The sequence below is a fragment of the Ischnura elegans genome, chromosome X (genome assembly GCF_921293095.1).
Source record: "Ischnura elegans chromosome X, ioIscEleg1.1, whole genome shotgun sequence".
In the NCBI taxonomy this organism is placed as follows: domain Eukaryota; kingdom Metazoa; phylum Arthropoda; class Insecta; order Odonata; family Coenagrionidae; genus Ischnura; species Ischnura elegans.
This window is the reverse complement of record NC_060259.1, coordinates 19,827,720-19,845,886: the sequence shown is the minus strand read 5'-3', so window position 1 is coordinate 19,845,886 and position 18,167 is coordinate 19,827,720. Positions and strand designations below refer to the sequence as shown.

The following is an 18,167-nucleotide window of genomic DNA, read 5'->3' as shown; positions in this document are numbered from 1 at the left end:
AAATTAAAATGCTAAGAGAAATACTATGGTAAATAACAGGCTTTAGGCAGTCCAAATTTTCCGCAAAATTAAAGAAACTGCGACTAGGAACATTAACCGATATTCCATAACGATTTCATAGGCGTTACAAGGGGCACTTAGCTCTTTACATAACACAGACAATGCGATTGAATATAAATGAAAATACCGCAAATGTAGCTGAATACCTATTTCATACATGTATGATGACAAACATTGACACAAATACACAGAAACATACGTGCAATAGATAAACAAATTTACCACAAACCCGACGGTTGCTACGGTCACTTTTTCACATTTGTTCACTCACGAACGAAAAAACAAGAAAAACGGACTTTCACACATCATTTACCACCCTCACAAACTTAGAATATCAAACGCACAAACTGAAATTTTCGATAAATATTTCTACACGAGCACAGTTAAACAATCAACTTCTAGATTTTTGTCGTCATACGTCATTTGTTATCATCAATTCATTTTGAGTAAACAGATGCCGCCTAACGCGAGCAACAAAAATAATATACTTGTATTTTATTCACTTAAAATTGACAATTCGCATTGATTTAGATTTTTAAAAATAGAAATAGTTAAGTTATAAGGGAAAATGTTTAATAACTTCTCTAATATTGTCTGTGGTAATTGATGTCAATTAAAATACGCATGTTTACTTTCACTTGTTCGGATACGCAGGGATGCGGGTCCAGCCAGGGGCAGTGCTGATGGAAGAGTGGTAGAAGGAAGTTGCCGGGCAGCTTATTAATTTTGTTAGTACGATTAGTGCTTGAAAATTATCTGTTTAGGAAAATGGCAATGCATTTAGCGAGATTTTCTCTCCTCATTATTTTTGGATCTGTTTTACTCGGAAGTAATTTTGCCCTCAATAAATACTCCGAACAAGCCAATGAGTATTGGAAAAATCCTATTGATGGAGACTTGGACTTCAAAACACTGGAGAAGCCATTTAGAATGGCCAAGCTTAACTTGCTTTGGTCTAAAGCTCAGCATGTAAGGATAATTATGTTAATGTATTTTACTGTAATCGTCGATCGTCTTCTACTTCTTTGTCTCGATCAGCTGTAATGGCATCCAGTAGGGAGTGGTGCGCCGTACCATTTGTTGTTCTTGTGGACACGGTACTAGCGCATCATCATCCTTCTCCCTTCAAGACATCCATTTCAAGTTTTTTTTCCGTCTTATTTCCCATGGCTCAATCCTTTATGAATTGCTTGTAATCATGAATGTCAACCAACCTTTCATTAGTGCTCTATTTGAATCAAATATTGGGTGTTCAGTTCGGCATCTCTTGCTATAATCGCCATGTGCGACCTCAAAGTATCATTAAACCTATCTCCTGTCACTGTCGTCTTCATTTTTTCCTGACTGAGTACTCTATTCTTGTTCAGCTAATTATGAGTATTGGTACCCATTGCAGCTGGCTGAGTCCAGGAGTGTAAAAATTGTTTAGAACTTAGATATTTCTGACCTTGATCTTGTAGAAATCCATATTTTTGAGAACATAGTTCAATACTTAACCAATTTTATCGTTGCCATTACTCATTAAGTGGTGTTATGTTGTTACAAATATGTATAGGTTGTAAGTTTTACTATGTAATACATTACTTTAACCAGGTACACATTATTAGTGGAAAAGAAGAGTATATACTAGTAATAGTAATGAAAATGAATTACTAATGGAACATTTTTTTGGGTTATTTTTTTCTTTAATTAAGGCTTTGTTATTGTTGTTACTTTGATAGTATCAGTTAAACTTATGGTAATTCCAGTATCAGCCCGACTTTCTAGCAGTAGTTATATAATGATGTAATCAAATGAGCTACTTTCATTGACTTCCATTTCGCTATACATATACTGTACACTCCTGATTATCCGGGCAAATGATGGGGGGAGACGGCACAAATTATCGGAAAACGCGGATAACCCAAACTTTCATTGAAATGTCTTGCAATGTTCATAATTTACGTAAAACAAACAATATATTATTATTTATGCAGGTATTCTGTTAATTTAGAGTTCTTCCCGGACTCTATGAGAACTTTCTTTTCTAGTTCGCGATCTTTTTAGCGGCGATAACAGGGTTTTACTCGTATAAGTGACTGTGTGGTCACATATACAGAAAAGTGGTTTGCGCGAATGCTTCAAAACCACTGCTTGACCTCGGAAACTACACTGTCAGGCACCACGCCACTTACAATTAGTCGCATCTCGCACAAGTTGCCCGGGTTGCAACTGCTGCGGGACGTGTATCCGTGATCACGGAGCAAGGTCGCGCGCTGCGAGGCTTGGAAAAAGGAACACGGTGCTCCCGTGATTGCAGCTAGCGCACGTTCGCTTCCGTTTTACGAAGGGGATTTAAACGGAAAAAATAATCACCCCGGTGTATCGTAGCATTAATGCAGTAATTCCGATTATTTTGCGCCCGATTTTTTTAGACATAGAAATCGCGGAAAAATTGAACGAGAGTGAAAAGTCATGCACGGATATTCCGTAAACCGGATAAACCGCAGCCGGATAATCGGGTGTCTGCTGTACCATATTTCTCCGAGTATAGGCCCCCCCATAATTTTGTGGCTTCCGTTTCAGGAAAAATATATAAAAATGTTTTTTAATATAGTCTCCCCTTTACATTTACCATGGGCATTTTTAGGAAAAAAGGGGGGACTATATTCAGATGAATACAGCATGTATCCTATCATGGACTTATTACCAAGAAGTCAAGACCAGCATTAAACTAAGGAAATAAGAACTGGAAGAGGTGATGGAGTTCTGTTATTTGGGAAGCCTAGTTGCTAGCAACCGACTGACTATGAAAGAAATTGTTGGAGTGGACCAGGTGAAGGGGGAAATCTAGAAATAAAGCTCCTTACATCGGGGAATACACACATGGAAGTGAGGAAATGATTCATCAGAATTTACATCTGGAGCAAGCTTCTCTTTGGTTGTAGATCTCTCTAAATATCTAAGTTATAATGAACTCTTGAACCCTGCCAGTTGGAATGTGTACTAGTTAGGAAAAGAGAAAGGCTGAGAAAAGGACGATGAAGGATAGGGACATGATTTAACAGTAGAAGTATCCAATTTGGTGTTGCAGAGGAATGATGAGAATCAAATGAATCGACCAAACGAGTACTGAGGAAGTCCGGAAGAGAGTGAGAGAAAATAGAAGACATGAAAGCTATGCATATTCGCGAGATAGGGTTACTTAACCACCAGCATAATAAAAAGAAGCTGGGGTGCAATGACAGCCATCAAAGGACAAGTGGATTGACAGAATGGCAAAATAATGCCTTGTCTGAGATGTATACTGCTATTGAGTGAGAATATGTGTGATAAGAAATTTGTAAGTATGGAACGATTAGTTGGTAGGAGAATTGAGTGGTGATCTTGGTATCCCTGACCAATGATAATGATGCTTGAAAAAGTTAAAATTAGGTACATATAAAATTTAACTTTATGCTTAGCTTTGACAACTCTTATATTTTAACCTATACAACATGTGATTTTTATTTGCAAAAATTTGCTGACACCCGAATGGTAAATGGCTGAATACTGACGGGCTTGTTCTACTAATTTTTTAAAGTTGACAATGGTAGATTGAAAAAGAAAGTCCCTCATTTTTCCCCTTTTCAATGTCACATACTTTGCGAGCTATTTGTGGTGAACAATCACCTACGTTAACCCTTTTGCAGGCAAGTGGGTGGTGTTACCAACTCCTGCAGAGCTTGTCACTGATTCTCCCCTGAGCGATGGACTTGTGAATTGTCCTCACATGGTTCGTTGTTGTTCACTCTCTTATGAGCAATTCCTTCCCTCAAAGGGAACGTCTTTTATATGTAGTTAGTGAACCTGGAATTAAATGTTTTCACCAAATAATGAAAAGTGGGGGGGGGGGGGAACTTAAGCTTATGAGAAAATGGCTGAAAATGGAAGCTCCTTCCTTGTCACTCATCTTCTCCTTCCATCTACTGAATTGTTTTAATGAATGGCAACTTAAAGTCTGAGGGAACAACCCCATTTGTGTTTGAATCAAGAGTAAGGTGAACTTGTAATTTATGCTCAAACTATTCCTTTTTTAATAATACCTTTGCCTTTTGAAATTGCTCTCAGTAAGTGTGTGCATTTAATGAGGGAGTTTCTTTGTGGCCCTGCTTATAAACTTCGTATCTACCCTCTTTTCAAATATTGAGCTGTAGTCTGTCTTTTTGCATTATTATAATTACTTGCACCTTTAACAGGACCATTTTTAACATGTATCATTATATTTCAGAGGTTAACTCTACCCAAGCTAAAATCACTCTTTGGGGAATTGAAAGTTCATGACAAAGAAGAAATAACATGGAAAAGGCTCAGAGCAGAAGGGAAGGATAAAGAGGGCATGCATGAAGGAGACTTGAGAAAAAAATTAATCGGTGAGGAGATCATATCTTCATTTTCATCCCTACCATTTTTTAGTTACCTGCCCTGATAAAATTCAGGAGCTGTATCATGATTTTGTGACTCTTGACATAATTTTAGATTGTCTCTGGATTGAAAACATTCAAGCTTCACTTGGTGCATTAAGTAGTCGTTTAAGTTAAAGAATGAGATATGTATGAGAGCTTTAAAAGCTATCTGTCTAACCGCACCCTTAGTGTCAAAATTAATAATGTTGTCCTCACAGATAAATGCTACATCAGGCGTTCCCCAGGGATCTCTTATGGGGCCTTTTTTATTCTTGATATATATAAATGATATAGACCTTGGTTGTGATGTAAACAAATTGTTATTTGCAGATGACTTAAAATTTTATATTTCTGTTAATGGAATTGAGGATTGTAATAAGCTTCAGCTAGGGATTGATTGTTTAACTACATGGTGTCATGATAATAATATGCATCTAAACACAAGAAAATGTAGTCTAGTTTCATATTACAAAAGTAAAAATCAGATCATCTATAACTATTCTATGGACAATAAACCACTTCATAAGTTTACTTGCATCAAAGATTTAGGTGTAACCATGACTTATGATCTCACTTTTCATGACCATATTGACATTATTTGTAACAAAGCATCCCACCTCTTAGGCTTTATACATAGAGTTACCAAAGATTTTACGGACCCTAATATTATGGCTATCTTATTTAAATCTTTAGTTCGTTCAATATCAGAATACTGTGTTGTTACCTGGTCCCCATTCTATGATAGTCGTATCAATAGACTTGAAAAAGTACAAAAAAAGGTAATCAGAATGATAGGGTACAAGTTGGGTTATTCATACCTGGATACACCATATGAGGAAATTAGAACTGCTTTCAACCTTCCATACTTAAGTCAAAGACGACAATTATATCACCTCAAATTTTTAAAGAAATTGGTAAATCGTAACATTTTTTCAGAAGATTTGTTTAATATAGTTTCCTTTAATACTCAAACTTTTAATCAACGTCATCCCCTGCTGTTCAATGTTTTTTTTTGCCAGAACTAACTATATGTATAACCACCCAATATTCAGAATGATGCGCTTGGCTAACTCCAACCAGGAAACATACTTATCAATTCATCCTCATTAAAATTCACATTTTATACTGTTAGTGTATGTACCTTGGTATAGTGTATGTACAGTGTAGTTTAAGTACCTTGGTACCTTGGTTTGGCTACCTGCATAAACTGAATATAGGTATGATATTTTTATGTTATTGAACTTATTACAACTGATTTTATATTTGTAATGTAATATTCTTATCTAAGGGTGACTGCCCGTTTATAAATAAATGAAAGATGTATTTTCATTGAAATTTTCAATTTTATTCCAGGTATAATGAGTACATATGGTCTGCTGGATCATTTTGATGATGTCACTAATCCTGAGAATTATAAAAATTTTAAATCTCCTTATGATTCATCTGATAGGTACATTAACAAGAGTCTTTTCAAGGATAAAAAATTAAATAAGTTGTGGGAAAGTGCTGAGCAATCTGGGTTCACGGGTAAGAATCTTTGTCATACTTTTGGAGCATTGTTTATATGTGAAAATGAAAATGTAGGCTATAATTTTCACCAATGGAGATGACCCTCCTTTGCCCACCTTATCGTGCAAGTCCTTTGTCTGATAAAAACATCCCCCTATTAAGATTTTCCTCCAGCTAATAGTGTGAAGGTATATTTCTTCCCCTTGCTGAAGGATTTATAGCTCTTAAGTATATGTATTTTTTTTTCAAAGTCTTCCCATACTGCTGGCCATTGGTAGCTATATCCTTCATTTACATAAGTAGAGCCTTCCATGATTTTCTGTACGAGGTGGGAATTCTGTTTCAATTTTATGGTTTTGATTGATGGTAGTAAATTAGTTCTTCAAATCATTTTAAATGAGCAAAATTATGGCAGATGAGCACCATTTAGCAGATTGGTTAAAATCTAAAAATTTGGACAAATGTGTCAGTGGCATTGTGATTAATCAAATAATGCATTTTATTTCCAGAGTTAATACTGATATTTCACTTAAAATATGATGTCTCTCATGTGGTGAAACCTTTGATCAATTATTATTAGTGGCATGTCTTTGCTCATAATCAGAGGACATCTCATTTGTTATCTTAAATAAACTAAAGAGTAGTTATGGGTCAACAAGAACTGAACTGCCAAAATGAACTTTTCACTGAAATGAAGTGGTTGTAAAATGAAGTTCTTGCACTGCACGCGTGCAGCATATTTGGTTCAACAGGTATGCTCACCAATCGATATTTTGAACTTCAGCTTACCCCAGCAAGTGCGTTGTGGTTATAACAAATAGTGGTTACAATGCAGACCATTCAAGGCTGTCGAAATGCATCATAGACAACGGAGCCCCTCCCCTCCCTTCTCTACCATTCGCCTCTGTCCACGAAAACGAACTGTTTACCTGCCAAACAGTTTGAATGCCCTAATATTTTGAATGAGTGTATGAGTGTTCATTTTTCCGAAGGCTTTCGTTTCCACAGGGCATTCATTTTACGGAGGCCTTTTTTTTCCCCTGGGCGTTCATTTTTCAGTGGCTGTTCATTTGGGATCCCGCGATCCTTTTGATTTCATGTTTATTTCAAACGTTTGCGTTTGATGAACAGGATGCAATGGTCAAGCATTAACTCTTCCTTTTTTTCAATGTTTAATGCTAAAATATGTTACAGATTTTATATCGCTGTAGCATTTTTTACTATTTTTTTACGTTCTACCAAAATATATGATCCTTTAATTTTTTTTACAATATACAGCAACAGAAAATCTCAATTTCTTCCCACCTCCCATCCATTGCCCTGCACCCAAACCTTTGGACCAAAACTAGCCTTCTGATTTATCTTCTTTCTATGTCACTTCATAAGATTTCTTTTTCAGCACAATGAGATTAACTTTGTGTTTTTTTCTTTCAGCGGCTGAACTTCAAGCTCTGAGAGAAGAGTTCAATCACCACCAAGATAAAATTGATCAGTATTATTCTTTGCTGGCAGAGATTGAAAATCCTGATGATGATCATGAAAGTGAGTACTTTGTGAATAATTAATTAATTGTAGTAATGGCCTTATATTCTGAATATTCTCATCTCTTTTAGATTCTATAAATGACAAACTTGACAAATTCAATGAACTGGGGACGCTAGAAGAGCCGAAAAAAGACTTTAAATCAAAAACAAATTCACTGAGGTAAGAAACCATGTCTGTCAAGTGTTTTGTGTCAAACTGTGTACTACCCTAAAAATGGCATGACATAAGTACATATAACACTGTGAAATCAAATTTTTGTGTTATTAGATTATGCATTCCTTAATTTTTCACCAGAACCTAAGGAAAGTTGGTTTACTTCATATATCTAACTTCATTTGTGATTTTTACATTATTGCCTCAAATTAGACCGGAATATCAGTTACAAACATGTCTAAATAGTGGAATGACGTGTTGTGATAGGCCTGAATTGAAGGTCCCATAGTAATATGAGAAGTGGTGAAAATTTGAGGACAGTGCAACGGTATCCAGGGCTGTCAGACATTGGTTACCTTGTCAAAAAGGTATTTGTGCTACCTTATCGAATATATTCGTGCATAAGCAAGAGCATTAATCAAATAGATGTTATTTACGTATAGTCTCGATAGCATTCGAGTGCAGTGGAATTGTTTTTGCATCCCTGGATCTTATGATTTCCTGCCTATTTCACTATTTTTTCAATCCCTACAATTATGACTCATTTTTCAGTTGTCATCATTTTTCACTTCTCTTACTCTAATAGGTTTTTTGGTGATCTTTTGAAAATTCTACTGGGGTTTTTTGACATAAAGTTTTTTTTGGAAAATACAGTACCTTTTCCTGGAACTACCATAGTTTTTTTATTGTCTATTGGTTACTTCCTCACACCATGTAGGGGTCACACATCCTCTTATGTTTGATTTGCTGAGTAATTTTTGTACTGCCCTTACTTCACTTATTACCTTGGAGAAGTGCCTGCTCCTTCTGGCAATTGTATAGGTCTTTTTGAGGTTTAATGAGTAAGCAGATATATATGTTCTGCAGTTGCTAATTATTTCAAATATGTGTTTTTGTCAGTTTTTCTGTATTGTTCTATCTGTCACTCATTGTGGGACCCACTTGTATTTCCCTTGAAATATTTGCTTCAAGAACATGGCGTATTTTGGTGAGTCTATTTTCCTTTGTGAAATCGTAGTGGAAGTGTCTCCAAAGGAGTGATGACAAGTTGCTGGATGAGGCTATAAGAGTGGAAAGAGAAATTTCACATGAGGTCATTTTAGCAGTCTCAAATGATGAAAATTATGTACAGTAGACTCTCGATTATCCGGCTGCGGTTTATCCGGGTTGCGGATTATCCGTGTATGATTTTTACTCTCGTTCAATTTTTCCGCGATTTCACAAAAAAATAAAATCGGACGCAAAATCATCGAAATTACTGCATTAATGCTAGGATACACCGGGCAAGAATCCCCTTCGTAAAATGGAAGCGATCGCGCGCTTGCTGCATTCACGGGAGCACCGTGTTCCTGTTTACCAAGCCTCGCAGTGCGCGACCGCGCTCCGAAAAAAAAGATCGCGAACTGGCGAAGAAAGCTCTCATTGAGCCCAGGAAGCACTCTAAAATAACAGAATAACTGCATAAATAATAATATATTGTATGTTTTAGGTAAATTATGAGCATTGCAAGACATTTAACAGAAAGTTTGGGTTATCCGTGTTTTCCGATTATTCTTGCCGTCTCTCCCCATCATTATCCCGGATAATCGGGAGTCTACTGTATTATGAAAAAAGCATGAGAAAAAAATTGGATTTGTTAGGAAGAATGATTGGATGAAAGTAGGAAGATGTAATTAGGGAAAAATATGTTAGAACGTACGTTTCCGGGGCTATGGTCTGATTTCTGCATTTCTTTAGGGTTTTTTTCTGCGTCAGTTTGTTATTCGACAACAGTTTCACTGGCTATTCTGCCAGCATCTTCAGGTCGAAGGTGTTGACTGTTGGTTTCTGCCTTGCTTATATACTGTAGGCTGGATGGGAGCTGCTCTGTGATTGGCTGTCTGACTGAGCACTTCTTTCTGACTGGCTCTCTCTTTGATGACTCTTTCCCAGGCGCTGTGAAGGAAGTATCTATATTCTCCATTGAGATTCAATGGTGATTTTTGAATTTCTATTGCCTCCCAGATTTGTGTAGGGAAGTATCGGCACTCCTTAACTAAAAGTTTCTTTTCTTCAAATTGGATGTCGTGGCCAGGTTCCGACCATGCATGTTCAGCGATGGCGGAGAGTTGAAACAGTTTGTTCTCGGTTGCCCTCTGGTGTCCTTTAATCCCTACATGCATGGAGCAGCAAGTGGTTTTCTATGGGGGCCTTGCGTCGCTTTTCCTCTTCCTTCGTGGTCCTTCTAAGGACCAATTCTCTCCGATAGCCATTTTTCTGCAGTGCCGTCGTGAGGTGCTTTATCTCCGTGGAGAGGGAGTTATCATCGGAGGTATTATATGCTCTGTTTATCAATGTAGCCACTAGTGAGGCCTTCTGACTGGGGGCTCACAGTGATGATGATGGAGAGGCATAATCGTCAAGGAAGCTATATGTTACCATTCCTTTCATTGCTGGAATGTCGGAAAGGATCAGTAGAAAAAAACATGACTTGGTCACCAGATATAATTGTGTGACCAAGATAAGGGACTTCCTCCTTGGGCCCAAGGACATCATTCCGCAAGAACTATATATATCCGCAACTATATATAATTCGAACTATATATAGAAATTCCAAAAATACTACATTGGGGAAACTTGCAGCTCCATGCATGTAAGGATTAAAGAACACCAAAGGGCGACCAAGAACAAACTGTTTCAACTCTCCGCCATCGCTGAACATGCATGGTCGGAACCTGGCCACGACATCCAATTTGAAAGTTAAGGAGTGCCGATACTTAACTACGCAAATCAGGGAAGCAATAGGAATTCAAAAAACACCATTGAGTTTCAATAGAGAATATAGATACTTCCTTCACAGCGCCTGGAAAAGAGTCATCAAAGAGAGAGCCAGTCAGAGAGAAGCGCCCAGTCAGACAGCCAATCACAGAGCAGCTCTCATCCAGTCTACGGTATATAAGCGAGGCAGAAACCAACAGCCAACACCTTCGACCTGAAGACGCTGGCAGGATAGCCAGCGAAACTGTTGCCCATAAACAAGCTGACGTGAAAGAAAACCGTGAAGAAATGCAGAGGTCAGGGAAAAATGTGTTGGGAAAGTTATTCGAATAAACAAATTTTTATGCATGAAGTCATAAAACAATGTTTTTGACATTGAATATTATATTTATACATTGTAATCTTTAGTTTCGTTTTGAAAAGAAGCAAAGTATTGGGGCAAAGTAAATTTCCAAACCAAAATAGCATATTTAACTCCAAATTAACATGCATGAATTTGACCTAATGAAATCTCATGTGCACCATTTATAATTCAACCCTCATGAAAGTGCATCAGTCAGCTCTTATTCATATGAACAAGGCCAGAACTAGGGGTTTTGTCAGGGGGGGCAAAGATCAGTTTGACGCCCTTCCTCTCCTGATCCCCCTTCGCTCCCTCCCTCCCACTCTCCCCACCATTAGAATATCCAAGCTGTTTTTTGAAATACAGTAGTTGAAATTACACACCGTATGTTTTTCTTTAAGAAGTTTTTAAATTTTATAGTTTAAAATTTATAATATAATAATTATTGTTAAATAATTTAATGAGAAAATTAAATAACTTTTTAAAATAAACTTTTGGAATTTGTCTGCCCCTTGAAATCTGCCACCCAGGGCACTTGCCCCCCCGCCCAGCCCTAGTTCCAGGCCTGCATGAGAATACCTACTAAATGGAGTCATTATGATTGCTTTTTATGTTTTCTGATGTGGCATCTTCCTTCATCGCTTTCTTGCTTTACTTCCTTGTATGCAACTTACAATTTAATCTTATAGGAAATGTTTTTTTTGTAACTCAAATCCCCTCAATGTGTATCTATGATCAGATAATACTTATTTATTTGTTGATTTTTTCTGATTTGTTTCATGCATAATGTTCACCAGTATTCTTTTCTTGTCATTTGAAAACATAGAGAAGCTCATCATGACATCCGTGAAGGGTATGATAAACTGCAGAGGCTGACTGCCAAAGGCCCTCTGAACAGGGACTTTTTCGAACCCAAGGTGCAGAAACTCTGGATCTTAGCTACACAAGCTAAATTCTCACCCAGTGAATTGGAATCGCTTCGAGTAAGACTTTTCTTTATTCAACCTGATTTTTTCCAAAGTAGTTTATCATTTTTTTTAATTCTCAACTTTTCTTGCTTTCATAGTAGAGGTAGTGGTGGTTTGTTTTTGCGATTAGTTATTTTAAAGGATGGGTGGGTTTGGTTCTGGGTCCCACCTGTTCTTAGAATTAGAACCAGATTCTGACAACCAGGAAGAATCTGTACCTAAATCATTTGAACAAAACACAGTTTGAAAAATTTTCTCAGGCATAATTTTCATTTCATGATTTAAATATAGTTATTTTATGGAATCAATCACTTGCAAGATGATTGAATGTATTATTTTTAGGGATGGGTCATCAAATCTTCTACCGCTGCCTCTTATCCCCCTCTCTAAATCCATCTAATCCTCAAGATTCGAGCACTTGAAGATTCGAATAAGGGTTCGATGAGATTCTAACCATAACACAAAAGGCTCTAAATAAAGCCCTATCTTTGTTCCAGTTAAAATTTGAATAACTTGTGCATTAATGCTACCAATTCTTAATGTCACAAAAAGCTAATAGTGCAATTTAAAATAGCTTACTCTAAATTAGAAATAATATGACTTCAAACTCATTTTGTTTACGCTTGCTTGCTGGGGTTTCCTGGCCTCGGGATTTAAAATGGTTAATGGACTTCTTATTATTGTGTTCTGAAAATATTTCTCATATGGTCAGTGCAACAGTGCTTCTGTGGGAAAATGTGGGAACTAGGAGTGGCATCGCTTAGTTACCTGTTAATGTCCCATGAAATATTTATTCCTGGAAGTGAATATACATTCATGCTATCAGCAAATTTTCAAAATTTTAAGAATTTAGTGAATATGGATTCAAATCTCTGAAAGAGTCAATTTTGGATTCAGATTCCTGAAAATCGTGGATTCAAGCCATTCCCAATTATTTTAAACGTTTTTTTTTTTTGCAATATAGCCAGGGGCATATTCAGCCTCAAATTTGGTGGGGGGGTCATGTCCGGGGATTATGGAATACACCCTGGGAGAGAGGGACGATTTTCTGTGTAAAATGTTTTGCAAGGTATGCTATGCTCTACGACAAATACAACTCAAAATTCTCTCACATTTGGGACTTGTAGAGATGCATTTGCATACACACTCCCTGTTCTCCTTCGCATGTATACGAGAACTATTAAAATAATAAAAATTAAAAACTTTTGATGGGGAGGGGTCATGACCCCTGTGATCCCCCTGAGTCTGCCACTGTATATAGCAGATGTCATTCATAACTTTTCAAAATAAGTAGAGATGCACTGAGAGTGGAATTCCCAATCTTGGAGGGAAAAAATAGGTAATTTTTTTCTATTTTCGTGTACAAGATGTGACAAATCAATACATACTTTATGTTGCAGATGAAATTCATCTACTAACATTGATTTACCGGGAAAATGTTCATTAAAAAATTTATTCTTGTTTATTAGTCATATTTTTATCAAAGTTATTTTGCAGTCCAAAATTCACTAGTTGGCGATGGCAATCCACAAAACTGGAAATTGAACTTATTCATTTTTCCATCCCAGACATTATACATCTCTCTAAAAATATGTATCCTTAATGCAAAGGACTTTTTTATGCAAGAAAGGATTTTTATAGCAGTGCTTAAGACTAGCAAAGAGGGTCAACATGAACAAGCCCCAATGAATTCAAGTTGCTCAAAGGACTTTGCCTGGATGCGCATGACAATTGAAATCATTTATGCAATCATTATTGGGATTTTATGCTTTCACTGATATGATCATCCATAATTTATTTTGCACTGAGCACATCTGGTTCTTTTCATAGCCTCAAGACTTCAACAGATCATTTGTCTCTCTTCTTATTGCAGACTGAATTGAAGCATTATGAAGGTCGTATTTTGAAACTCCGGGCACTTCAAGCTGAAGCAGCATTAGGGGAAGTGAAAAAGGTTGCAGGGAGCAAACCAGAAATTTTGGAAAAATCAGAGGAAAAAATAAAAAAGCATGCCAGAAAAATTGAGAAATTGCATTTGGATCTTGAAGCCAGAATCATGCAGAAGCATGTGGAGCTTTGAGTGAGTCCATGTAACATGTTCTTGTTAACTGTGATCGGTGTTAAATTCTATCTGTGCCTTGCATCATTAGCCAGTACCAATATTTCCGCTAACCATTTTTCAAATTGAAAGATTCATGTATCATCACTTAAAGTTATATGTATTATTTAGCAGTGCTAACAATTATTTTGATCATCTGATGTATGGTTTTGTGCACAGTTTTGACCACCTTTTCTTCTCTAATTTGTAAAAGTTATTTAATGACAATTTTCACCACTTCTCATGAATCGGTAAAACTTGAAGTACTTTATAACTATTTCAATATCAATTTTATGCATGGTTGAATACTGGTACATGACCCCAAAACTTCTATTACTTTTCATTTCGCCCATAAAATACTATCCTAAATGAAGCTTCTTAATGTTTTTTTTTCATCCAGGTAATTACAAATACCTGAAAGAAAAAGGAAGAGACTCATTTCATATAATTTTTATTTTTGCTCCATTTATTAGTTCCTGGATCTTAATTATCTCTGTTTCCATGTATTAGACTTGTCATAATAAAATTTAGACAAGACTAGTACATGTTGCATGTTACAATAATAAATTTATTTGTCTGACTTCAAGTTTATCTCTTTCATGATGTATTTGAGAAGTTATACTCTTCAATCTCTTATCAGCATTTAATCGAAATGCTGTAGTGTTGTTATCACTTACATGTCCACTGTGGTTATGAATGATTATTAGTATTAGAATATTATATATTTTTTTTTATATCACGAGATGTGGGTCAAATGTAAATATTATTTATTTTTTTCAAACTTTGCCTACGTTTCGGACATTATATTTGTCCATCCTCAGGGCTTTAAGTCTGATGTTGTTTTTATTTATTTACAATTTGATTAATTAATTTATTTAATTGATTAATTGTAAATAAATAAAAACAACATCAGACTTAAAGCCCTGAGGATGGACAAATATAATGTCCGAAACGTTGGCAAAGTTTGAAAAAATAAATAATATTTACATTTGACCCACATCTCGTGATGTAAAAAAAAATATATATATATATAATAAGGGGTCGTGAAGTATAAAGTTTGAATTAGAATATTAGTATTAGAGTAAATTTTCAAGGATCCCTATGCCAAACTTAAATACTCAAAAATTCCTAGAATATTTCTTTTGGAATGTCCTGTCCCAGATCTTGACTTTCACTTCTACAGGTTTAGTGGTACATTGTTGAATTACATGAAAATTTGGCCAATGTTTTACTAATTTCATAAGCTGTTGTTTCATATTTATCAGCCACATTCCTATTGATTTTATGTAACTCATTCCCAATATCCCTTATGGCTCATATCCCATTACCCTTAAATAATAAAATTAACCCTGACTAAATGAATGTCTTAGTTCATGGACCATTGGCTCGAAGCACCAAATCTCTCTATACCATGTTATATCTAAAATTCTTTCTATATCTGAGACCATCGTCTCTCCGTCTTCATTCCTCCCAGCTTCCAAATCACCAATGCTATAATTGATGTCTCTTTCCTCTATACATCCATTCCTCATTCTGAGGCCTCTTCTCTCTCTGTTGCTTCCTAACATAAGACTGCATGTATCTGCAGAAACTATTTTCTATTTTCTTTGGTCATGTGGCAATGGTTTTGTCAATAGTGTAGTTTCCTTCATCAAAGAAAATGAAAGGCATTGATTGCGATTTTTTACCTACCATTAGTGTATTCTTAATATACAAATCATTTGGTTTTAGAAATACCTGTTTAAACGAATGTTAATGGTCACTTCTAACCTCATTTGAAAAAGGCCAGATTGTCACTTCACGTGATGTGTCACAGGGACCTAGATGCTGTACGAGTAGTCAGGAGTTTTACATCGTCTGAGATTCCCAATTCATGCATGTGGCACAGAGCTCAGGGAAACATTTCTTAATGATCACCTATTAAAATTGCCTATAGTCAGAAATTTTCCTTTGTTTTGTAGGATATTAATAATCCTTATTTAAGCCTAGCGCTACCTGCTAGCAGCCTGCATCATATCGGCACTCATAGCCTCGCTCCAAGGTGGCCTCGCATGGCGGCAGCTGGAACCAGAATGATGTCACACAGGCTTTTCCCAGCATCATACTTAGCCGTCACATTTTTGCATGCTTGAAAATTTTCACTTTTCATTTAATAGCGAAAAATAGATATCATCGTTCAAAAATCTAAAAAAATGAAATTTGTACTCTAGGAGTAATGACCTTTCGATTTAGGCACTAAAAAATTGGAAACCACCCTATTAATTTATTTCCACCCTCCAATTCTTATCCTCTCTTGACTTCACTGTAATGATTTATATATAAGTTACGTAAATATTTACATCTTTGTTTGCAAATTTCTCACCTCTGTCCTCTAAAGTTCTCTTGTTATTGAGAAGAAATACATCAATTTTATTGTTATCTCATCCTTCCCATGCTGAACTTTCCGTGCTCCTTTTCTTATTCCCATTCCATTTGAAGTCATTGAACTGACAAGAACCCTGGGATAGGATTATCTCCCAGCCCCCGACAAGCTCTTTCCCTGCAAATGGTGGGAGTGGGTTCCCTCTTATGGTGGGAGTCACTTTGACTCTCTGCTTATAACATATTTGAATATCATGCTGGCATGCCTGAGGACACAAAAGTCATTTATTCTTTATAATGAAGGTATGGTATGAAATGTTATCTGCTCCTCTGCTAGTGGCAACTTGCTTCCATTCAGTCCTCTCTCAACAGCTTGAACTAATAATTGCCTTGTGAAAAAAGGTATTTTTCCCATGACCATTACGTTTTATGAATTTCACCAAGCTCTGCTGGTTAGAAATATATCACTCTCAGGACTAGACTATGTTTGTCCTATCTTGCACTCGCTTTACCATCCCCTATTCACCTCCTGCTCCTTTTACTCCATGTCTCTCAAAATCATTGCCAGCAAACTGAAATGAATTTGATACCCTTCAAGAAGGGGCTGAGGTGTGCCCCAATTTGGCCATCCACACATAAGTATGTGCATGATTGTACATTTTTGCCAAGTTTTAGTGCTGTTTTGGTCTTTGTTACATGAAGCAATTATTTTATAGGGTTTATAGTTAATTATCTGTACTTAAGTTCATATTTGTAGTTAATTGACTGTACAGGATGTATTTTTTTTATTTTATAGGTAACATCTCATAGTGGAGCATTTATTCAAAGTGATGTGATTGAATGAATTATTGATCTTCATTTTTGCCGCACAATGGAAATGTGTGATTTTATAATCCAGATACTGTAATATTTTGTATATTTGATTTATTTTTACCAATAAAACTGTTTTAAAATACCTAAAGGCAACTCATTTTAATGTATCTGGCAATGAAAACACCATTTTGCCCTTTCACTGGACAGCATGTGCAGTCACTTTCAATAGTCGGTCCACATACCTGGCACAGCCGGCTCCATTATTCTCCGAAGTCGACCTTCGCATATTGCATACACATTCCTTGTCCACCGGGGATCTATTTGACATGATCGAGTTGTACAAATAGTGCAACTTGATTACTTAAACCCTCGCCAAGAGCTATAATATGCCAATATTTTTTCTCCTCATCAACATGTGAAAAATATGTAAATATATATATGTCAATGTTAATATTGTCATTTGCAACACAGTTACTATCCATGCTCGCATTCACCCGTGTCGGTGGTAAAGAGTTTTCAGTGATTTTCATTGTTTACAAGTGAAAGAGCAGTTATTCCCCAGGATAATGTACCTGCCTTAAAGTATAGTTTTAGTGTAGCGAGTAGGAAAATCGAATTATTCGGAATACAAGTAAACCCTACATTTTGAATGCCACAACTTATTCCCATCCTGTAAATATAAAATGAAACAAGGCAATTGTTTTATGAGAGGGATAATGTTTGCATTATATTTTTCAGATGAGCAATCGGATTTCCTTGAATTGCTTTCTGAGGTAAATATGTATAATTTTTCACTGAAGGAAGTAGCGAGATTTTTATGGGCATTGAATGAATTTGCAGGCTTTTAGACCACAATGCGTCATAGGAAGTATTGTCCTTTTCTTTATGGGGAATACTCTTACATTAGTATTGCCCTGTGTTTATTAAGAACAATAGTGTGAGGAACATCAGCATGGCATTATGATTGTGAGTTAACCATTTATGGTGATCATGGAAAAACATAATTTATCTGTCCTTCTGAAATGAAAAGGGAAGTATATTTCATTATTATTAAAGGTATCCCGATAATGTTGCATTACATGGAAAATTTTACAAATCACCCTGCCTGCTTCCCTCCCAACTTGAACTTGCCGCTT

The 18,167-nt window shown here is 36.2% G+C and overlaps 2 protein-coding genes across 5 annotated transcripts in view; one reads left to right on the top strand and one right to left on the bottom strand.

Annotated features, from left to right (window-relative positions):
- LOC124170473 (protein wings apart-like) overlaps positions 1-477 on the bottom strand; it is a 56,455-nt gene extending 55,978 nt beyond the window's left edge. For 2 of the 4 annotated variants that reach the window (XM_046549186.1, XM_046549193.1), the window contains exon 1: positions 283-477. The gene's annotated coding sequence lies outside the window, so the exon portion shown is untranslated. Of the gene's footprint in view, positions 1-259 lie in introns of all 4 variants that reach the window. The other 2 variants (XM_046549190.1, XM_046549188.1) reach the window with 2 other exon arrangements.
- A 240-nt stretch (positions 478-717) lies between these two features.
- Positions 718-17,173, top strand: LOC124171315 (alpha-2-macroglobulin receptor-associated protein). Its single transcript, XM_046550465.1, has 8 exons — positions 718-1,029; positions 4,310-4,451; positions 5,838-6,011; positions 7,428-7,535; positions 7,607-7,697; positions 11,618-11,774; positions 13,633-13,839; positions 17,015-17,173. The coding sequence occupies exons 1-7, from the start codon at positions 829-831 to the stop codon at positions 13,837-13,839; spliced, it is 1,080 nt and encodes a 359-aa protein (XP_046406421.1). The 5' UTR covers positions 718-828; the 3' UTR covers positions 17,015-17,173.
- Positions 17,174-18,167: the final 994 nt, after the last annotated feature.

Coding starts and splice junctions, on each gene's coding strand:
- LOC124171315 (XM_046550465.1), top strand. CDS start 829: ATGGCAATGCATTTAGCGAGATTTTCTCTCCTCATTATTTTTGGATCT. Junction 7,698..11,617: donor TCAAAAACAAATTCACTGAG/GTAAGAAACCAT, acceptor TTGAAAACATAG/AGAAGCTCATCATGACATCC. Junction 11,775..13,632: donor GTGAATTGGAATCGCTTCGA/GTAAGACTTTTC, acceptor TTCTTATTGCAG/ACTGAATTGAAGCATTATGA.